This window comes from Anomalospiza imberbis, chromosome 5, assembly GCF_031753505.1.
Source record: "Anomalospiza imberbis isolate Cuckoo-Finch-1a 21T00152 chromosome 5, ASM3175350v1, whole genome shotgun sequence".
NCBI classification, from domain to species: domain Eukaryota; kingdom Metazoa; phylum Chordata; class Aves; order Passeriformes; family Viduidae; genus Anomalospiza; species Anomalospiza imberbis.
In genome coordinates, this window is record NC_089685.1 from 22,328,084 (window position 1) to 22,347,622 (window position 19,539).

General features: G+C 39.2%; 1 protein-coding gene across 2 annotated transcripts in view; it reads left to right on the top strand.

The window, feature by feature from the left end:
- The first annotated feature begins 663 nt into the window (after window positions 1–663).
- The window catches only part of FAM3C (FAM3 metabolism regulating signaling molecule C), a 29,608-nt gene continuing 10,732 nt past the window's right edge, over window positions 664–19,539 (top strand). Inside the window, exons 1-5 of one of the 2 annotated variants that reach the window (XM_068189880.1) lie at window positions 664–804; window positions 12,606–12,665; window positions 16,883–16,987; window positions 18,125–18,154; window positions 18,552–18,675. In XM_068189880.1, the coding sequence (XP_068045981.1) occupies window positions 12,653–12,665; window positions 16,883–16,987; window positions 18,125–18,154; window positions 18,552–18,675 (272 nt within the window). In that variant the 5' untranslated portion in view covers window positions 664–804; window positions 12,606–12,652. The remainder of the gene's footprint in view (window positions 805–12,605; window positions 12,666–16,882; window positions 16,988–18,124; window positions 18,155–18,551; window positions 18,676–19,539) is intronic. The other variant, XM_068189881.1, reaches the window with a different exon arrangement.

A 19,539-nucleotide genomic window follows, 5' to 3' on the forward strand; every position in this document is an offset into this window, starting at 1 on the left:
AACACTAGTGGAATTTACAGGGTCTGGAGCTCTGCTTCCCCAGCACTTTCCATACCCACCCCAGGAATAGCCCAGCTGAGTTAGGCCAGTGAAAGTCTTCCACAAAATAAAATGCTGTTCTTCCTGCTTGCGTCCCTACCCACCCCAACTACCCCTAACTCCCTACCTACCCCAGCTCATGGTGGGGTTAGAGGAAAATCAGTGCCAAAAAAAAAAAAAAATAGGATAAAGAAGAGACAGGGATATCTTTTCTTCTTATGCAATAACACAGATTGCCTCCATCCTGCTGATCACAATGTTTTTGAAAGAAAAAGGTCGGACTTTGTTTTAAAACAGAAAATGCCATTTCTGTTCTGCAACAGAAGATAACTTCTGGTGTGTTTGGGTTAAAAAAAAAAAAAAAAAAAAAAAAGAAAAAGAAAAGAAAGTGCGTGTAAAATATAAAAGAAAACAAGCAGAAACACCTGGGTGTCCAAGTCGCTCCCGGGATGGGCACCAGGCTGGCTGTGGGGCACGCCTGGCACGCTGTGTGCGGGGCGCTCCCGCCGATCCCCCGCGGATGCCCCGCGCAGGGCAGCGCGCAGCCCCCGCGTCCCGGGGCGGCCCGCGGGCGGGCGGGGCGCGGGGCGGAGCGGGGCGGAGCGGCCTCGGTCCGCCACCGGCAGGGGGCGGGTGCGCCCTCCGCGCCTTCCTCCGGCTGCGCAGCGGCGGCGGCTCCGCTCGGTTCCTGCTCGGGCCGGGGCAGCCTTCGCGGCGCGGCCGCCGAGGCGACGCTGCGCGACGTGTCCGCGCCCCACAGCCCCGGTAGGTGCTCGCGTTCTCCGCGGGGCTGCGCGGGGGGCGGCCCCTGCCCGTCTCCCGCCGGGCATCCCGCCGCTGGCTCCTCCGCATCGCTCTCCTCTGCGCGGGGCAGCCGCTGGCTGCCAGCCCCTGCCTCCGCTGCTGGCTTTCCCCGGCGGTGCCCCTTCCCCGGGCCGCCTGGCCCTTCCCCCATCCCCTCCTGCCCCGGGAAGGGTGAGGTGGGCCGGGGCCGCGGGTCAGAGCCGGGCGGGGCGCTGGGCGGGAGCTCTGTCCCGTCCTCCGCCCTTCCACCGTCCCAGCCCGGCGCGGGGTCAGGGCCAGGCTGGAGGCGGCGGTGGGGCAGGGGGCGAGCGCCCGGAGCTGCCGGCGGGGCCGCGCGGGAGGAGGCAGCGGGTGGCGGCGGTCGGGTCGGCAGGACGGCCCGGTCCAGGGAAATGGGTGAAACGCTGGCAGCGTGGCAGCCCCTTCCTGAAAGCGAGGTGGTGCTGCTGCTCGGTGGTGGTGTTCCTTTGGCTTTCTCTGTGGAGTACAGGGTCGCGGACACTGTTGGCCCATGAGTTGTAGGGCTCAGCTCTTGTTTAACTAAAATGCATCGTTACAGAGGGCAGCCGTGAACTCCTAAGGAAGTCATTTGTGCTGTTTGTAGAGAGATACTTGTCGTAGCGGTCTGTATGCCTTTGGTTACTTGCCTCTGAGTTGCTGAAGTAGGAAAACGTATACAAATTATATATTTTTTTTCCCTCTTAAGTAAATGCTACCATATGTTAGGTCACGTGTTTGGCTGAGCCACTAAGGGGCTATGTAACTTACCTGATTTGTTTATTTTCCCATTTTCTCACATTTGAAAGAGGTTAAATCACAACGTAGTAACTTCAGACTTGGGTGAAGATCTTTGCATATACCAGTTATTTTAATATTCTGTGTGGCCTATTAGGCCGCACAGACTTGGAGCCCGTGGTGGCTCTTTGCTGGTGAACTGCTCCTCTCGTTTACCGAAGTATTTATTTAATACTAATTAGGGAGTTATTTAGAAAAAGTATCAAAACCACAGACTCACAGCAGAAATGGCTACCTAATGACTATCGTGTTTTCTTTTTTTTTAAACTTTCGAAACTTCTCAAGGTATGAGTATCTTCATTAGCACATATTTTCCCTCAGGGTTTCTTTTATGCATAGTTGTTTGTGTGGCAAAACAAGTTTTGTGACTTGCTTTAAGCCTGCAGGTAGGCTCTCCACAAGCTAATAGCTTGCTATTGTCATGTAATAACATCGGATCACTGCAGGATGGAGGACGCACCTCTTGGTTTCAGGCTTGCTTCCATCGCTTTGCAAAAGTCCTGACCACTTCACCCAGCAAGAGCGCAGAGTAAATAGATAATAATCATTGCTTCACCGGACCACGAGTTCCTGGCCAGCCTCTCTAAGTGTAGCCCGAGTGCTTCAGGGCATATGTGCTCTACATAACCTGGTTTGGGTTAGAAAGGGCCTTAAAGACTATCTATTTCCAGCCCCCTGCCATAGGCAGGGCACCTTCCACTAGACCAGGTTGCTTAAAGCCCCATCCCAACCTGGCCTTGAGTGTTTCCAGGGATGGATTACCTGCTGCCTCTCTGGCAAACCTGTGTCAGTGTCTAATCACCATCCCAATACCAACCTCAGAGGCACGCTGCTCTAGTCCCTTGGACACTGGGCCACCGACTATAACTCTTGGAGTGGCCACCCACATTTAATGAGAACTATTAGTGAGTATAGAAGGGATGGATGATGTACACAGAGTTTAAAATTTTAGTGGAACTTTGGAAAATTAATATTTAAAAAGTGAATTCCTGAATGTTTAGTTTTCAGGATTTTGGGGAAAATACTGACATACAGGAAACAGATTTTTAATTTTTTTCAATAAAATCATAAGATGGATTGATACTGTGCAAAAATACAGTCTACTTGCAGATTATATTGCAGCTTGAAGATTAGGTGTCCATAAAATGAATCCACAGCAGATACAGAGAACTTATTCTTAAATATTTAAATTGATCAAAGAGAATTTGCTATTCAAATAGAACTTAGGTTCTGGTTTTTAAACTTGTAGTTCCAGTGAAGTCAGGGAATTGACATATGAGTGTAATGGCTGCAGGTCTTTCGAGTTATATTGGTAACCAGTGTGTCCATGAGTCATTATATAAGTTATATGTATGTTCAGTTCTGAGTTTTTCACTAAAATTTGCTGAGACTGTGTAGGGCTTGAGGCATAATTATTGTAAACCTCCATGTTTTATCTGCCAGTGGCCAGCTGTATTAGACCTGTGACAATTGTTTTGCTGTCAACACTATTGGAATTACTGTAATTGTTTTTCAGTTTAGTAGGATCCATCTGAGAAGTCTCATATTATTCTAAAACCAAGATTGTACATAAATTCTCAGAAAAAAAAATGTAATTTGCATGAGTGTCAGAAATCTGATAGTCTTGCAGTGAGATCATGACATGGGTGAGCAAAACTAGCAGCCCGATGCTGCTGCACTTTGCCCCTCAACAGTCTTGAAAGTTGTCCTCTAATCTATTTTTAAAGTTATATTCTCTTTTACTTAATGAGCAAAATCATGTGAGCTGGAGCAGCCTGGCAGGTGAACTCACCTATCTCATAAATTTTCATGCTTCCTAATACTATATAGGCATGAGGACATAATAGAAGGGTGATAAGGAAGTAACTTTGAACCGGTATTGCTGCTTGAAATCTCATTTCCTACTATCTCTTGGATTAAGAATCTGTAACCTATAAATAGGTGCCCATGGCTTCTTGCTTCATCATCTAAAATTGTGTGTCTTACCATGAATCCAAGCACAGATTCCTCATACTTTTGTTACACGTATATGCATCCTGAGAGGACTTTAGGAATTTTTTTGTTAAAATAAATAAATGAATATTTTTCTGGGAATTTGCAACTCTAATTCCACCCTGTAATTTGTTTCCATCTACTTGTGTCTCAGTGTTATCCACAAATTTAAAAATCTTATCCTTCTTCAGTAGTTCATTGATGTTTATAGTAAGTGGTGGATGACTATGTTAAATGGTATTTCACGCAAGGTTCCTGAAATTCAATCACACTAAAGTTGTCACATTAACAGTAGTTACTCTTTTGGAATTGTTCAGCTATTTTTGCTCCCCATATACATTACTGTATTTTCATAATACAAAAATAGGCAGACTGAGCTGCCCAGTAGCATTTTGCAGCCTTGGCCTCACATATCCTCAGTGCCAAGAGAATGTGGAACAGTCTTTGTGGAAGAGAGGAGAACCTCTGTAAGACTATCAGGACAGAGGGAGCTGCTGAAGTAAGCTTTGCCTTGCATTTGATGTTACTGTTGAGTCAGTGACAGAAAATTGCACAATATGTTTATATGTACAAACACATGCTAGTTCTCGTGACAGTCCAGTTAAAATCTTAACATTGAAATACATTACAGTCTCCCCTCTATTCATAAGACTTGCTTTCTGGTGACTGGCTGGCTTCCTCCCCTTCTCCCACCCTGTCTCCAATTGTATCTGTACTGTCTGAGGAGACAGTAACCATCTCCTAGTAGCAAAGGTTTTTTATTTTATTTTGATCTGTTTTGGTGTCATCAGTTTGTTGAGTCATCATTTCACAAATGTTTAAGCTGGTATTTCCTAGTATTGCTGCTGACTTGCTCCCAGACACTCAATTCTGCTTTTGGATCATCCTTGATATCTTCACTTTCTGGGGGAGGTGATTAGTGGAACTGCCATGGCTGCTTGTGTGCTTGCTGGTCAGCTGAGTATCGGTGACACGTGAATGGTTTTGGAACTGCATTTGAGTTGATTCAGGCAGAGGTTTATGAAAGGAGTTCCCATAAGAGTTAGATAATTTCTGTTAGAAGAGCATGATCCAGAGGGGATCGCATTGGGAGTTGCTAGAGCGTGCAGTGGTTGCATATCAGCGTCTTTGTGTCAGCTGTGCATAGTCTCAGTGGTAAGGTCACTGTAATAAGCACCTTCCTGTCATTGAGGGATGCTGTTCCTCGAAGGAGTTTATATGTTCCTAATGTGGTAAATTTCTACATAGGTAATGACATACAGTGAATTGCTATGCAGCATAATTTTAGATTTCCCCACTCATGATGATGTTTAGATTATAGCATCTCAAAGGATAGAAAATATCTGTGTTGGATTTTAGTTAGCAGATGAATACCAGTTGTTAAATAAATATTAAAGTGTACAAATTATGTAAATATATAATATATAAAAAAGAACACATTGTCCCTAGATTTTTTTTTCTGTGAAATTATTCCTCACAGATATGGCTTATGGGTTTGGTTGTGGTTGCTGTAAGATTACACCTAGCCAAAATGTAGGTTGTGGATCTTTGTTCTGATATCTTTATGCTCAGAAATCTAGAAACTACAGGTTTTGGGGCTTTTTGTGTGTCTTCAGTAGGAAGAGGTGAGTCAGTCTAGAGCTGTTAGGAATCTTGTCACTGACTGACTTCCTCTCCATTTTCAAGTCTGTTTCACCTCATCACTCACAAATGATGGCCTGTCCAGTGCTAATATGGACCAGTAGCAATGACTTGCCTGCACCACAGAAGCACTTGGGTTTTGGGTGCGTCATGCACATGGAGGTTATCAGGCAGCAGCAGCAGTCTCACGTATGCAGTGTGATCCCATTAGCAATATCCTGTGGGCGTAGCATGGTGTGTGGTGCCTGCTGCTGCCCTTCTTCCCAGAGCTGGTATGCAGTGCTTTCTCTGCTGGGTGCTCTGCTCAGCCAGTGACATGCTCTTTTAATCCTGCAAAGAGCCAAAACCTATCCAAATGCTACCTCACATAGGAGATGAATAGATGAAAAGGGGCTCCACAGTGTCCCTTAGAACAAGAGGAACCAGGCAATGCTGTGAGCAGTGACTGTCACTGGGGAGTACTTTCCCCCAGTTTCCTTGTGAGATCAGCGTGTACTTTGCTAGGATGAAGTGGAGAAGTAAGTTGGTGAATGAAGTTCAGCAATTTGTCCTTGATGACTTTATCTATCTGAACTTCAATATTGGAGTTGGTTCCAACTCTGTGAAACACAGAGCTAAGATTCTCTTCAATAGATATGTCAACAGCAGTGGTACGATATACTTTATCACATATAAATATTGTGGGTTTTTAGGGACTGTAAATCACATTCTTAACTATATGGATCAATAAATTTTTGCAATAATTGTGAAGAGTCTTCAAAGTATGGATTGAGTGCTTATAAGGCTAAAATTTTTTTGTTGTTGATTGGTTTTGTTGCTTTTTTTTTCCTTGGATTGGTTTGATTTTGTTGTTTTAATTGCAGAAGGAATGTGGGTTAAGTTTCATTCTCTGTGGGACGAATGGATGCCTTAGTACTTTTATCTCAGCTTCTCAGAATTCAGAAGAATTTTTCAGTGTTTGAGACTGACTAGTTTGTGTGTTGCCTAAGGTGAAAGTACTGGCTTGATGCCACTAGCAAAAGCTTGCATGGACAGTGATTTGACATGTAATTTGAGAAAGATTTGTTTTGAATTTTAAGTTTCAAAACATCCAGCACAATGCTGCTTCTCATGTGTATTTCCTTTCCTAAGAGTGAAACCACAGAGTGGTAGTCACAACACAAGACAGGCAACAGTAGCTGGAGTATCTATTTATAATTTTGGAATAAGCTTGTGTTTAATTTCCTACATGTATCTGCATTCATTTGTTGTAGATATAATTTGATAGAAGTAAAATAAAATCTTGTATTTACAAGCAAACACTTTGGGTCTGATTCAGTTGTCTAGAATACCAAGATAAATCTTGATATGTATATGGAAGAACACGATTCTTCTAAGTCTCATTTTTATAAGAAATTAATAATTTTACTTCATGGTACCGTTTGTCAGAAAGGAGAAAAGACAATATGTATTCCTGAGTCTAAATTTTTCTGTGTGGACAAAGCTTTTCTTTATGTGGAGTTCTGCCAGAACCTCAAAGAATTTGTACGGATGTAGGAGTGCTGCCTGTATGGAGCACCTACTGGGGTCATAGCCTGTTTTTCCAGAAGACACAATGGTGCATGATTATACAATAAAATTAAGTTATACTATTTACTTTTTTAAAGATATAATTATTTTCCATGTGTGTCCTTCACTAATTTCAAATTAAAACAATTTTGTAAACCTATTGGAAAAACTGTTCATAGCCTAGCAGAAAAGTGAGCAATCATCTGGATAAGACAATGCATCCTGCATTTAAATGAAATAGTCTTAAATGATTTTGAATGTCTCAGCTCTTTTGTCCATGGCATATAATCCAGGCTGGCACAACCACTGTTTTAAAACCAGAAGTCACATAAGAATAGCTAGTGCTGTCCTTGATGTATCTAATTCACTGTGTAATATTGAGTGAAAAAACACCACTGCTCTGAACTGCTTGAACATAACACACTGAAATATCTTATCCACAGAGGCTGGATTAAACACAATATTGTTTCATTGATTAACTTTTCCAGGTATGAAAAGCTAATTTTTTATTGTTTGTTTGAAGGTTTTTTTAATGTTCTCTGTCAGGAATAAAATGCATATACTAATCATTGAGGAATGCAGTTTGTGCTAAAAAAAATAAAAACACCAACAAAAGACAATGTCCTAATCTACTAAAGTCTTGGAGATAAAAATAAAAGCTCAAGTATTTTTTTGTTGTTGTTGTTGCTTTTTTTGGTTTTTGGTTTTGTTTTTTTTTGGTGCTAAGTAATTTTAAATACTTGTTTAACTACAGTATAGTATATATTAGTCATATTAACAAATAGCAGATATATACAAAACCAGGTATAACATTATTTGACTTTGCTAGAAAGTGTACAAACACTTAAGTCCTGGTTTGGGGAAAAAAAATCCCTCTGAATTGAATGCAAAGCATCTCAGGCTTCCACATATTTAATATTATATAACCTGAGTACAAATTTGCATGTAATAGTATAGAAATGTGGGCTTAATATTGAAGGGGATATCAGCTCATACCTTGTAGACTATCTGTGTTAAGCAAAATTCTGTTTCCAGATTTTATGATGATTTAAAGCCTCCTTTTAAATTTTTTGTTTATCCTTGTAACTGTAAGGTTAATTTTCTTTAATATTATAACTACAAATAGGTAAGCATCAGCCAGAGAATACTGAGAACAGTTATTCTCAGCATTTTTTAAATTATAAAAATATATATTTAAAGTAATAATGTCTTTAATATATATTTTAGATTTGCTGTAAATAATAGTATTTTTAAATATGTGTTTATTTCTATAAAAATTTAGAATTACACCTTGAAGATAAGAGGTAAAGATGTCTGATCCTGACTTCTCTCTTTCACAGTTCCTTGCAGAGCAGACTTGATTCTTTTATCCCTTAGTTGGTTTATTTAGGTCATGTAATTCTTATCTAGATTTTTCCATTTGGGGATTATGCATTGAGATAGACTTAGGAAAAAAACTGCACATGGGTCAAAGTTAAGTCAAGATAGCACAGAGAGCAAGGTATTTTTTGTTTATTTAGGCAGAGCAGAGTAGTTGCTTTTTGTTCCATACACAGCAGTCCTATCAGTGCAGTTCACAATGAACAGTTACACTTTTATGGCAGTAGGACATTGTTGACCCCAATATTGGGCAGCTGCTATAATATCCTTTTCCATTTCTGCTGCTTATTTTGCTGCACTTTATGTCAGTTTTGGGGTATATTACTTTCTGTTTTATTAAATATCATTGTTGATTTTGGGACCTCTTCCTAATCAGCTAAGGAAATTATCTTGACCTTCTAAATTCTTGCCTCTCATCTTTGCTTGTTTTTGTGTGCCCATTTTGTAAGCATAAACCACTCATGTTATCAAGTTGCTAATGGAAATACTATTATCCTGGGAATGAAATAGACTAATCTACATGTTTCATTATCATCCTTCAAAACATTAATTACAATCGTATTTGAAACCCCGTTTAGAACAAAGTTGTTGCAAGTGGCCTCAGCTTTCTGCATGGTAAGTAGGGCAGAGGCTGTGCTCCTGCCCTAGTGAAGTGTGTCCCACGGCGCCATCTCTGGACAAGTGTTGAGAAGAGCCTGATAGAGAATTAATCAAATTGAACTGCATTCAGCTTGGGACTGAAATCTGTGCTTCATTCAGTGTTAAGTCAGTGAGGCAGGATTAATAGGAACTGTTAATTTGTCAATTATCTCAATGCAGTTTCCTCTTGCACAATGATTCTAGGAGGGAAACTTGCATGATGGCTATACATGTTCTGTCTGACACATGAATGTAGAAAGAACTCAGTCTTGGTGTGTTAGAAACTTTACATCATCTAACAAAATATGATGGTAATTTGCTTGGAAGGACTATAGGCTTGTAATTTTCCTAAACAAAGTCATTATAAGCTTCCTCCAGGAAGGACTTAGCAGGGTTCCGTCAAGAGACACAGGTTACTTTTAAAAGCAAGCATCTACTGGTCTATTTATTGAAACTAGTTTAGGTATGAACAAAAATACGTGCAGTAGCTCTGTGGAGTTACGATTAAATCTTTTGTATTTTTGTTGTGTATGTCATAGCACGCAAGTTAACAAGTGGAGCAGAATGGGGGAAAGCCCTTTGTTTTTCTCTTCCTTTTTTTTTATTGTAAGCTGTTTTCTGTGCTTTATAGAGAGCATTTTAGACTGGGGGTTGTTTGATACACAAGGATGCAGAAAAAAAGCAGCCAGTAACCTCAGGTCTGAACTGTCTTTCCGAATATTCTCTCCCTAGTAGTTTGTATCCAGAATAAATAATTTTTTTCGCCTGGATGGATGTGCAACTCCATGCAGGGAACTGGACAATGACACGCCAACATTCAAGAAGGATTTATAACTTCTTAATTTCTTGTCTTCTCCTGTTCGGGTTCTTTTGTGGATAACTTTTCAGTTCATGCTGCAGGAGAGAATTTTTGCTTTCTTTCTGCTAAGTTGTAGACCTTGACTGAAAAACTTCTTACGTTTTGTGCTAAGAAAACAGTCTGAATAAAAAGAAAATCCATATTTAAGTCACATAATGCTTCCCAAACCCAGCCATTTTACTTTGCAACTTGAAGATGTTGATGGCTGCTGTTGCCTGTTGTGAGGTGTTTTCCCTGGTCTTTGCATCTCTGTAGGGTTCTGCTGTACTCGGGACGCTGCCTGTCAGCCCTGCTATGGGCTGCACATCCTGCCTCAGTCTCTAATAGGTGATACAGGGGAGCCTTTTTGTATTGCTTGACAGAGAATTATGTAGTAATAAATTATTATCTGTATTACGTGACATTCATAAGTCAGGAGGATACTAAGGTTCTACTTCTCCTGCCTCTGCTTGATGGAATATTACATCAAAGAAAAGAAAAATAGTGTTTGGGTTATTTTGACTCATTTCTAAAGCAGTCAAAGGAATGTTGTTGGTACTGCTTTTGTGCATCTGAGTTTCAGCGAGCTCAGTTGATCCTATGTTCTTTGTTTTAAAATGATCCTAAAATGTGCACTATTAAAAATTCCAAACCAATTTTCTAATCAGTTCTCTAATTTCAGTTATGATGTCTAATGCCGAAGATGTGGAGTAATGGTCCATAGGCATTTATAGGGGTTCACAGTTTATCCTGTTTTATTCCTGTTCTGTCTTGAAATACTTCAAAAAAACAATCTAAGATAATAAGTGCAGGAAAAGGACTTGATGTCTATAAATTATTTTCCTGCAACAACACTTGTCTGTACTGTAGCACTACTGTATTATTTGGTAAATCAAACCTCGTGGGTTTTCAGTATACCATAATTTAGAAAAATAATCACTAATTTTTAAAAATTCCTTTCAAGTTGAGGCATAGCATAATTTTTCCTTTTTCTAAATCAAAACACATTCCACACTTAAAATATAATGTGTATTCTTATTTGTTGATTGCAACAAATAATGATCCCTGAGACATGTGAAAGGGGATATTGGGATAAAAGCAGTCAAGGTTAGATCATGTGATTGTTTTACTTAGATTCTTCTTTCTGGTTTTGTTCATATTCTTGTTTTCATGCTTTGAATTCACAATCTGTTTTTGTTCAGCGTAAAACAAAAAAGAAACTTTTTTTTCAGTGCAGACTTAAAACAACCTTGTAGCTGTTCAAAGTACAGCCAGTGTTTATTGTATCGATCTATTTCTGGGTGTCTGGAAGAAGAAGCCTAAAATAATTCTGTTCACAGACTTTGAAATAAAATGAGTTTATCTATCCCGACAGATTCTTTTCTGCTTTCTTACAAGAGAGATAAATACTAGCCTTTCACTGAAAGAAGTTATTATATGAGGATATAATATGTGTGGCTAAAGCTAAATGGATATATTATGTTCTATAATATGCTGTGAAATTTACAGTACAATATTAGCTCTCAAAAACATTTGTCTGCTTTTAAACATAGGTGGTATTTTCAAATTCTAATAAATATAAATAAATATTTCTGTATTTGTAATTTTTTCTCTACTTATTTCTCTGCTGACCGTTTTATTGTAAACTTGAAGGGATAGAGCACAATGACTGAGTCTTTGACAAAGAGAAAAGACACAAATCACTGAACTTGAAGATACTGAACTAAGTGAAGGCAAAAGCTTTTCTGCATAATACCATTTTTTTCCTCTCTAGTATAGACCATGAGAACTATGTGGGTGTTTCGGTGCTTGTCTTAAAATAATTTGTATTTCTAATAACAGCAGTTTTTCTGATAATTTCTAAAGATAATGTTATTGATGTTTTTCAAAATCATGGCATAGGACTGCAGAGGGTTAGGGATGCTATAGCTTTCATGATGGGGGGCTGAGACAGCTGCTTGGATTAGAGCGAGAGCTGATTCAAATGTGGCCTTAGTGTAGATGATTCAACAAGATCCCTGAACTGGGGGAAAGTCGTGCCAGATGTCCAGGCTCTGTGCACCATGGGCCCACCAGGACTGAGCATGAGCATGGAAGAGAGCCAGGAGCAGCTCTTGCTCTGCAAGTAGAGGGCAGATTTGGTATGGCCTCTGGACCCTGCATCGCTTGAGGAGGAGGTGGGAGCTTTTGTTTACAGCCTGTGGAGTTTGTGGCCCGCTTTGACTCTGTGTGGTGACATGGTCTTCTCAAGAAGCTTGTGGGTGCTTAGGCACTATTTGCTTAGAGTGGTTTTCAGTTTATTCTGAAATAATTGGAGTACTAGGGTTGGTGCTTCTGTCATCACTGCCCATCCTGTTATTCCTCTGTCTGTACCTATGAGTGACAAATATGTCGTTACATTTCTGTAATGCAGAGATTAAAATGTTGACCTTCTATCAGTTCCATTGAATGCAGTTTATGTAGTATCCAAGAGACCAAAATGCTTAAACAGTTTGCTATGCTGTGTTGCCAAATAGCAACTTGCATCTAGAAGCAGGTAGGGTTTTGAAGGAGTGCAAGTGCAGTTGTTGACTTTTACCACATAGCTTTAGGAAGCTAAAGACTGCTTAGAGCACTGATAAAGTACTTAGGTTACAATTTGAAGGACTGAAAGTTGAACTGAATTTATAGAGGATTAGATAAAATTAGTGTTATTTCAGAACCCTTGTCTTGTGGAGAAATAAGTGAAGGCAAGGCATCAGAAATCCATCTTAAATCTTCCTTTGACTGTGACTGTTAAGAAATAAGTATTCAGAACAATCATCATTAATTTTATTGACTAGAAAATCTATGGGGTTTTTTGCTCATCACAAAAGTGCTTTTCTGGCAGTAATTATGGTGAAGTGGTTTTTAGTTTTTGTTTTATTTTTTGTTTGTTTGTTTCCCATAGGTGGCTGTTTTAATGCAATAGTGTCATTAGCTTTCTGAAGACTAAACATGAGAATAGCAGGTAAGTACGCTCAGTAAAATCAGACTTCGGTAATTTATGAAACAACTGCTATGGACAACATCGACAAGTTGTGACAATAAGGTTTTAAAGTCATAGAATCATAGAATACCAGGTTAAAAGGGATCTTGGAATCATCTGGTCTGACATTTCTTGTCAGAAGCACGGTCTAGACAAGATAGCTGTCATGTGAAAAGTGGTGATTTCCTCAAACCTTTACTGTTTGATTAGTCTCTCAGCACACCAGGAAAGCCGAGACCCTTGTGCCTGACTAGTCTGTGTCTTGTTATGGGGACCCTTTAATGAGCTTCCTTTTCATTTGGGTAGATCTTGAGTGACTCTAGTAATGCATACTTTTGTTATTCATTGGTATAAAATTCTCTTGCTTCGCTGCTACAGATATAGTCAGTAAAATATAGAGCACGTGCTCAGTGAGGAGTGGTCGTACATTGGAGGCAGGTGACTTTGGGATGATGATGTGAGTTAATATTACAATTAAGTTACAAAGAACCAAGTTCATCTCAGGAGAGTGATTTCACCACAGTTGCTGTTTAGCAGAAAGATACCTGCTCCTATCTCCCGTGGTTGCCAGGTGCTGTGCAGGTTTATCAGCTTCAAAGTGCCATCTGATTTCTACAGAGCCTGACCAAGGTGTTTCCACTCTGCTCCACCTTCTGTTGCCCTCTAGCATGTGTTTGAGGTTGCAGATTGTGTATGTATGGAATTGTTGTGGGATAGGTTTTGAGCATACTCAGAGCATTCCATCCAGGAAGAAGCAGCTGTATTTTACTCTATAATTTACATACTGCTGTAACTTCCTTTAATTTGAACCCTAGCTCAGCACTCTGTCCAGCCAGATTTTAAAATGACCAGTGCTGGGGAGTCCACTGCTTCCTGGGGAGATTGTTCCAGTGGCTGATTGTTCACATTGTGACGAATTTTCTGTGTCTAACTGGAATCTTCCCCACAATAACTTGTACCCACTTCCCCTCTTGTTTTCCATGTGATTCCTTGCAGAATGGGAGTCTCCATCTTCTTTGTAGCCACCTTTGAAATACTGGAATGTGGTACTAAGTTCTCCTGTAAGTCTTTTCTCAAGGCTGAACAAACCCAGCAGTCTCAGCCTTTCCTCATCCAGCAGGTTTCCCAGTCCTTTGATTATCTTTGTGTTGGACTGTCTCTAGATTGTCCATGTCTTTTGTCTTTTTTCTTTTTTTTTTTTTAATAGCAGGGCCCAACACTGAAGGGAGTGGAACAAGAGTGGCCTGACAAGTGCTGTGCAGAGAGGAATAATGACTTTATCTCTGTCTGCTGATGATGCCCTTGTTGATGCAGCCCAGCATCCTGTTGGCTCCTTTGCCAGCACCCTCTATTTGTATTGAGTTGGTTGTCCACCAGAATCCCCTAGTCCTTTTCCACAGATCTGCTCCCCAGCTGGGTAGATTCCAGTCTGTTCTTTACTCCTGGCTTATGATTTCTGTGGTGGAAGGACTTTACACTTGTCCTTGTTGAACTTCACTGGTAGTGTTAGCCCATTCTTCCAGCCTATCCAGGTGTTCCTGCAGGTTGGCTCTCCCTTTAGACATGCCCCCTTCCACTCACTTTGGTATCCTCATCAAACTTTGTCAGGTGACACTTCACTTAACTGGCATAACAGGCATTGCTATTCTACTTTATTGGTGTTTATTGAAACTCATTTTGGAATTGGGATGGTGGAAGAGCAATCACCTTGTTAAAATGCTGTAGCAGATCTGCAGTAACTGCTTAAGCTGCCATGACTTGACATATTTTGGCTGCTACTATTGTAACATGATGAAGGAATAAGGAAATGGCAAATGGTTGTCTTAAGCCATTTCTTCCCTGCCTCACTAAAATTGCTATGTGCTGTTTTAAATGTCTGAAACTTTCTGAATGGTCGCTGGGAGTTTGAAAACTATAAGAGCCTTTTCATAGAACTAAGTTACTGTAGTACAAGCTTTAAGAAACTAATTCTACAGAAGGAATAGTGGTTGTAAAAATAAGGTCTTTGCTAATATTACATTAAAAGAAAACATTATTTTTGACATTTTGTCACAGTAGAATAGCCTGTGTAGCAATGGAATAGTTCAGAGTTTTTGGTACATTGCACTTTTTTCAATAGTTACAGTGTTATTTTGCAGAAGGAGAAACTGTTGCCTCTTGTAGAAGAAAATGACACCTTTTCTAAGAGCTTGTTTAATGCATACAATTTTTGTCACTACTCCTAATTTTGCTTTATTAACCACAATATGTATAACTGGAAGCAGTCTGCTAAAGTGAATCTGATAAAAGAACTGGAAAATACTCCAATTTTTAGGTGCCTGATACACCTGGAAAATTACTTTCCAAACACGTTTAGGTTTTTTTTTCCCTTCCATCCAACTGTTTTTTTGCTAAAAACCACGAAGTATATATGGCAGTTCCTATAGGATGTTTCACCTGTAGCAAACATGCCAGTTTTGGTTCAAATGCTTAAGGAACTTTCTAGGAGATTTCTTAGTGTTCCTTTGAAGGGAGCACTTGTAGATCAGTGGAAAAGCTCAGAATATAGAGTAGAGGGGATGGCTGGTCCTCAGACTGAGTTCTTGTTCATCTCACATACTGTATACTAAAACATGCTCTCCAAATGCCACTTGCTAGATGACACATTCCAAAATCTGGTACCATCTTGTGGTTTTAAGCAGTGTTGCTTGGAAAACCTTTACCCCATTTCTTAACATATGTTCAGATCATCTGTTTCTCCAGTACTTGCACATGGTTCCCTTCCTTTCAAGTGCAGTGATCTTTGGAGTTCCAGCATAATATTTTTAAGCTAGGTTTACACCTGTGTTTTCTTACATCATAATATATGTGTGCTCACAGATGAAAAAGACCCAACTACAAGTGAAAACACCTTCTTCATCTTTCTTTTCTTTTTCTATCCCGTTATCTTTTTCAACCTTCTGGGAGGATCGATTAGCATCTCTCATCCTTCTGAAGGCTGAGTAATCTGTCTATTTTAAGATTTTCTGAGCAGCCCATCACAGCAGCCATCTGAGATCTGCAGGAGTATATAAGTTTGGTTTTTTCTAAAGGATTTGGCTGCCAGTCTGAGAAAACGAAGCATGCTTTAAGGTTGATTTTTCCAACCAGCTTGACATACTGCAGTGAGATAGGAAGGCAGGATGTTGGTCAGATGCCTCCTCACCTGACTTGCACTCTCAGTCAGTATTTTACAGACAAGAGTGGAGTATTCTGTAAAAATGTATTGCAGATTATACTAAAAAATGGTGAGGTTTGTGGCATTATCACATACATTTCCCTTTCAGATGTAAGCTGCTGTGGTTGTGTGCTTACAGCTTTTTTCCCAGCAAGTAGATTGGCCACTCAGCACTGCAGGAACTTAGCCTTGTAAAAGTTAGAAATGCCTACTTCAGTATATTAAAAGGGAGACAGGAGAGGTACTGCTTTTTCTTACTTATTTTTAAATAGCCTTTGAGTCATCCAATTTGCTTTTTGAAGGTCATTAAGATACATTTCTTGAAAAGTAAGTGAGAATGCTTGTTTCTGGTTGGCTGGTGGTTTGGGAGTTTTTTGGTTTGTTGGTTTTTTTTTTTTTTTTTTTTAATGTCATACTCGGAGCTGACTGACCATAGTAGCCAAGCTGCCCTATATAAACAGATCCCTAATCACTCAGTCTGGGCTATATATTAAAAGAGAAGTAGCTCAGTTTGAGGGCAGGGGGAAACACAGTATTTGTGAACAGTAAGGAACCAGGTACTCATGACTAAGAACATGCAAGTGGAATGGAGGAGGTGGGAATTTAGCCTTTGGACAACAGCCAGGTAGATCATCTTAGTTCATTTGATTAAGCTGGATTTTCATGGAAGTCTGGTTTCTCCTGGCTGCTGAGCTGAGTTGGTGTACTACAGTGTCAGACAAGCATGAAGGTTGAGAAAGTTAAGACCAGAGTGCATTTGGTATGATAACCTCATGGATTGGTGCAGTTACATCCTACATTGTAATATCCATCCTACATTATAATATCTATCCATAATATCCTTCCTTTTTTTTCATATTTATTCTGTTTAGTAGGTCCACAAATTATCATCCTGAGTTCCCCAGAGTGTAATCTGATACACATTTCTGATGTTGCTAATTTTCATAAACTAATGTTACCATTTGCAGGTAATTTTTTGAAACTTTTTTCTGTTTCTGAACAGGTGCTGCAAAGTTGGTAGTAGTCATAGCAATATTTTTATTGACGTTTTATGTCATATCTCAAGTGTTTGAAATAAAAATGGATGCAAACTTAGGACACATATTTGGTAAGTGATGACTTTGTTTTCTCTGGACACATTAATGTTTACTTGAGCCTTTATCAAGAATTTCATATTAGTTTTGCCTGAGCTCTTCAACTTAAAAATTGTGTTTATCTTTAATGTGTGCTTATTTTTTATATATATGTGTATTAAATTATTTTCTGTATGGAATATTTAACCTACTCTCTTAATCACTTTGATTCTTTTGTCTGCCAAGGATGCATAATTTTACATGCTTTTTTGTTCTTGTTGTTGTTTACTGGAAACGCATTCTTAGTGTAGAGTAATAAATTAGGTGACTTGATTCATGTTTCTGGAAATCTCTGCTCTGCCTTACTACTGCTAAAGAGATTTAGAGTTTGTTTTGGGGGTGTTTTTTCTCTTGTGCAGGTATGCTACCATGTTAAGTTGAATGTGCAGTAATCAAAACATTTCAGATGTGTCCAAGTCTTCAACACAGATAAAGATTAGCAGTTGACGTGTCTCAAATTTCAGAGTCTATTTTGAACCAGAATTTTCTTTCAAGGTGCTTTTTATTACAAAAAAACAAAACAAAACAAAAAAAAAACCAAACAAAAAAACCAAAAAACACACAAACAATGTTTTGTTTGGTACATGGGTGGAGTTTGTGTTCTTTACCTCTGGATTGCTGCAGCGTGAGCTGCCATCCTTAGCAGTCAGCAGAGACATCTCCAGTAATCATTGTAGAGACCGAGGTGTCATTCAGATGTGTGCGTGGTGGGGGCACTTGTGTCTCTTCATACCTCAGGAAAGGGAGTCATGAATGGTTGGGTTGAAGGAACCCCATCCCAGTGAAGCTGTAAGGAGGGAATTAATTTCACTTCAATCCCCTGAACTCCATAAATTCTCAGAGGTTTTGGATCTCTGTGGGTTTTTGACTCCATAACTTTCTAAGAGCCAGAAATTAAAGCAGCGCTTCTGAATGGGATTCCTAATCACTTTCATTCTGCTAATGCATAAAAGTTGTTCTTTATTGCAGCATAATAATCAGGTGGATTTGATACTTCATTTCAACCAGACTGTTTTTATAGGGGTACAGAAATATTTTACATTTATAGGATATGATATAGCAGATGACACTTTATTAGTAACATCTTATAAAACTTTCTTTTTTCATTTTAGCTAGATCAGCATTGGATGCAGCTGCACGCTGTGAGTATTCATAGGCATGTATTACTGCTGTGCCTTGCTTTGACTAATAACAGAAAGACTGATGAATTTTCATAGTTAAGAAAGTCTTAATTACACTTCAAATGCAATCAGAAACTAATTTTCCTCTTCTCCTGATTTTCCTAAATTTCTGGTAAAGTCTGTTTTGTAGTTTTGGCATGTGGCTTTTGATGACGGTGCCAGAGCAAGCAGCAGGGTGACAACAAGAAGTTGGAATAATGAGGTGCTTCAGGAACTCAGATTATTTTAAACTGCTATTTAACTATGGATGAGATAGTGTGCCTGTGTTTGCTCTCTTCCTTGAATTCCTTCAGAATGTATTTGTCTGTTATCCTACATGTAGTGTTCTCTAAAATCTTGGTTTATTTCCTTTTGAAAGCTACAAAACCTCCAAGATACAAGTGTGGGATCTCTAAAGCTTGTCCTGAAAAGCATTTTGCATTCAAAATGTCAAGTGGAGCAGCAAATGTAGTTGGACCTAAAATTTGTGTAGAGGATAATGTGTAAGTATTTTTACCTGTTGTTTCTAAGTGTCTCTTTCAAATACTTACATTTTGCAGACAAAATTAGCTGTTTAAATTAGGAGTTTTTTACAAGCAGTTTGCAAAAAAACACGTCAAAGTTTGTGACATGAGAAGGTCACATTGCATTATAACCTTATCTCCAATGAAGCACACTTAATGCTCTGCAGTAAATGCAGAAATGTATGTTGTTTTAATACATGCAAGATAGCTTGCACTTTGTTTCAGATTTACAGACTTAAGGGTTAGTTAGACTTTGTCAACTGAGATGAACACTTGTCTCTATGTAACTTGTCCTGGTGCCTCTAATAGGAATTCAGTGAATAATTGTATTTTTTGCAAGTAATCTTTTAAACTATATTTCCTCAGTACCAGTGTCAGAACATATTTTCTACTTTTCTTCTAAGGTTGCCTTCAAAAGGGAAAAATAGTATTTTAATGATCAGTAGTTATTTAACTGTGCTGATGGTAGCTAAAATTAATAAACTTTATATAATTGTGAAATGAGGAAAACAACTCCTCGAGACACAGCTTGGTTTAAGTCCTCTTTTTAATAACATTTTTGATGCAGTATTATCAATAATACTGTGCATAAAGTATTTAACTGAATACTTTTCAGTAAACCCCCATAATGGGAATATTAATATTTATTTTTAGACTGTGTTTTTCCTCTTTGGGTGATAATGAGCAGGAACAACCGGAGTGTGCAGCTTCCTATAACATAATCTAATCCACTTGATTTTGCAGGTGACATGTCAGAAAAGACATAATGTTAGTGTTGTTGCAAGGAGATTTTTAAAAATACCAGTCACACTTAACACTTTTTGCCTTCCACTTGCATTTAAG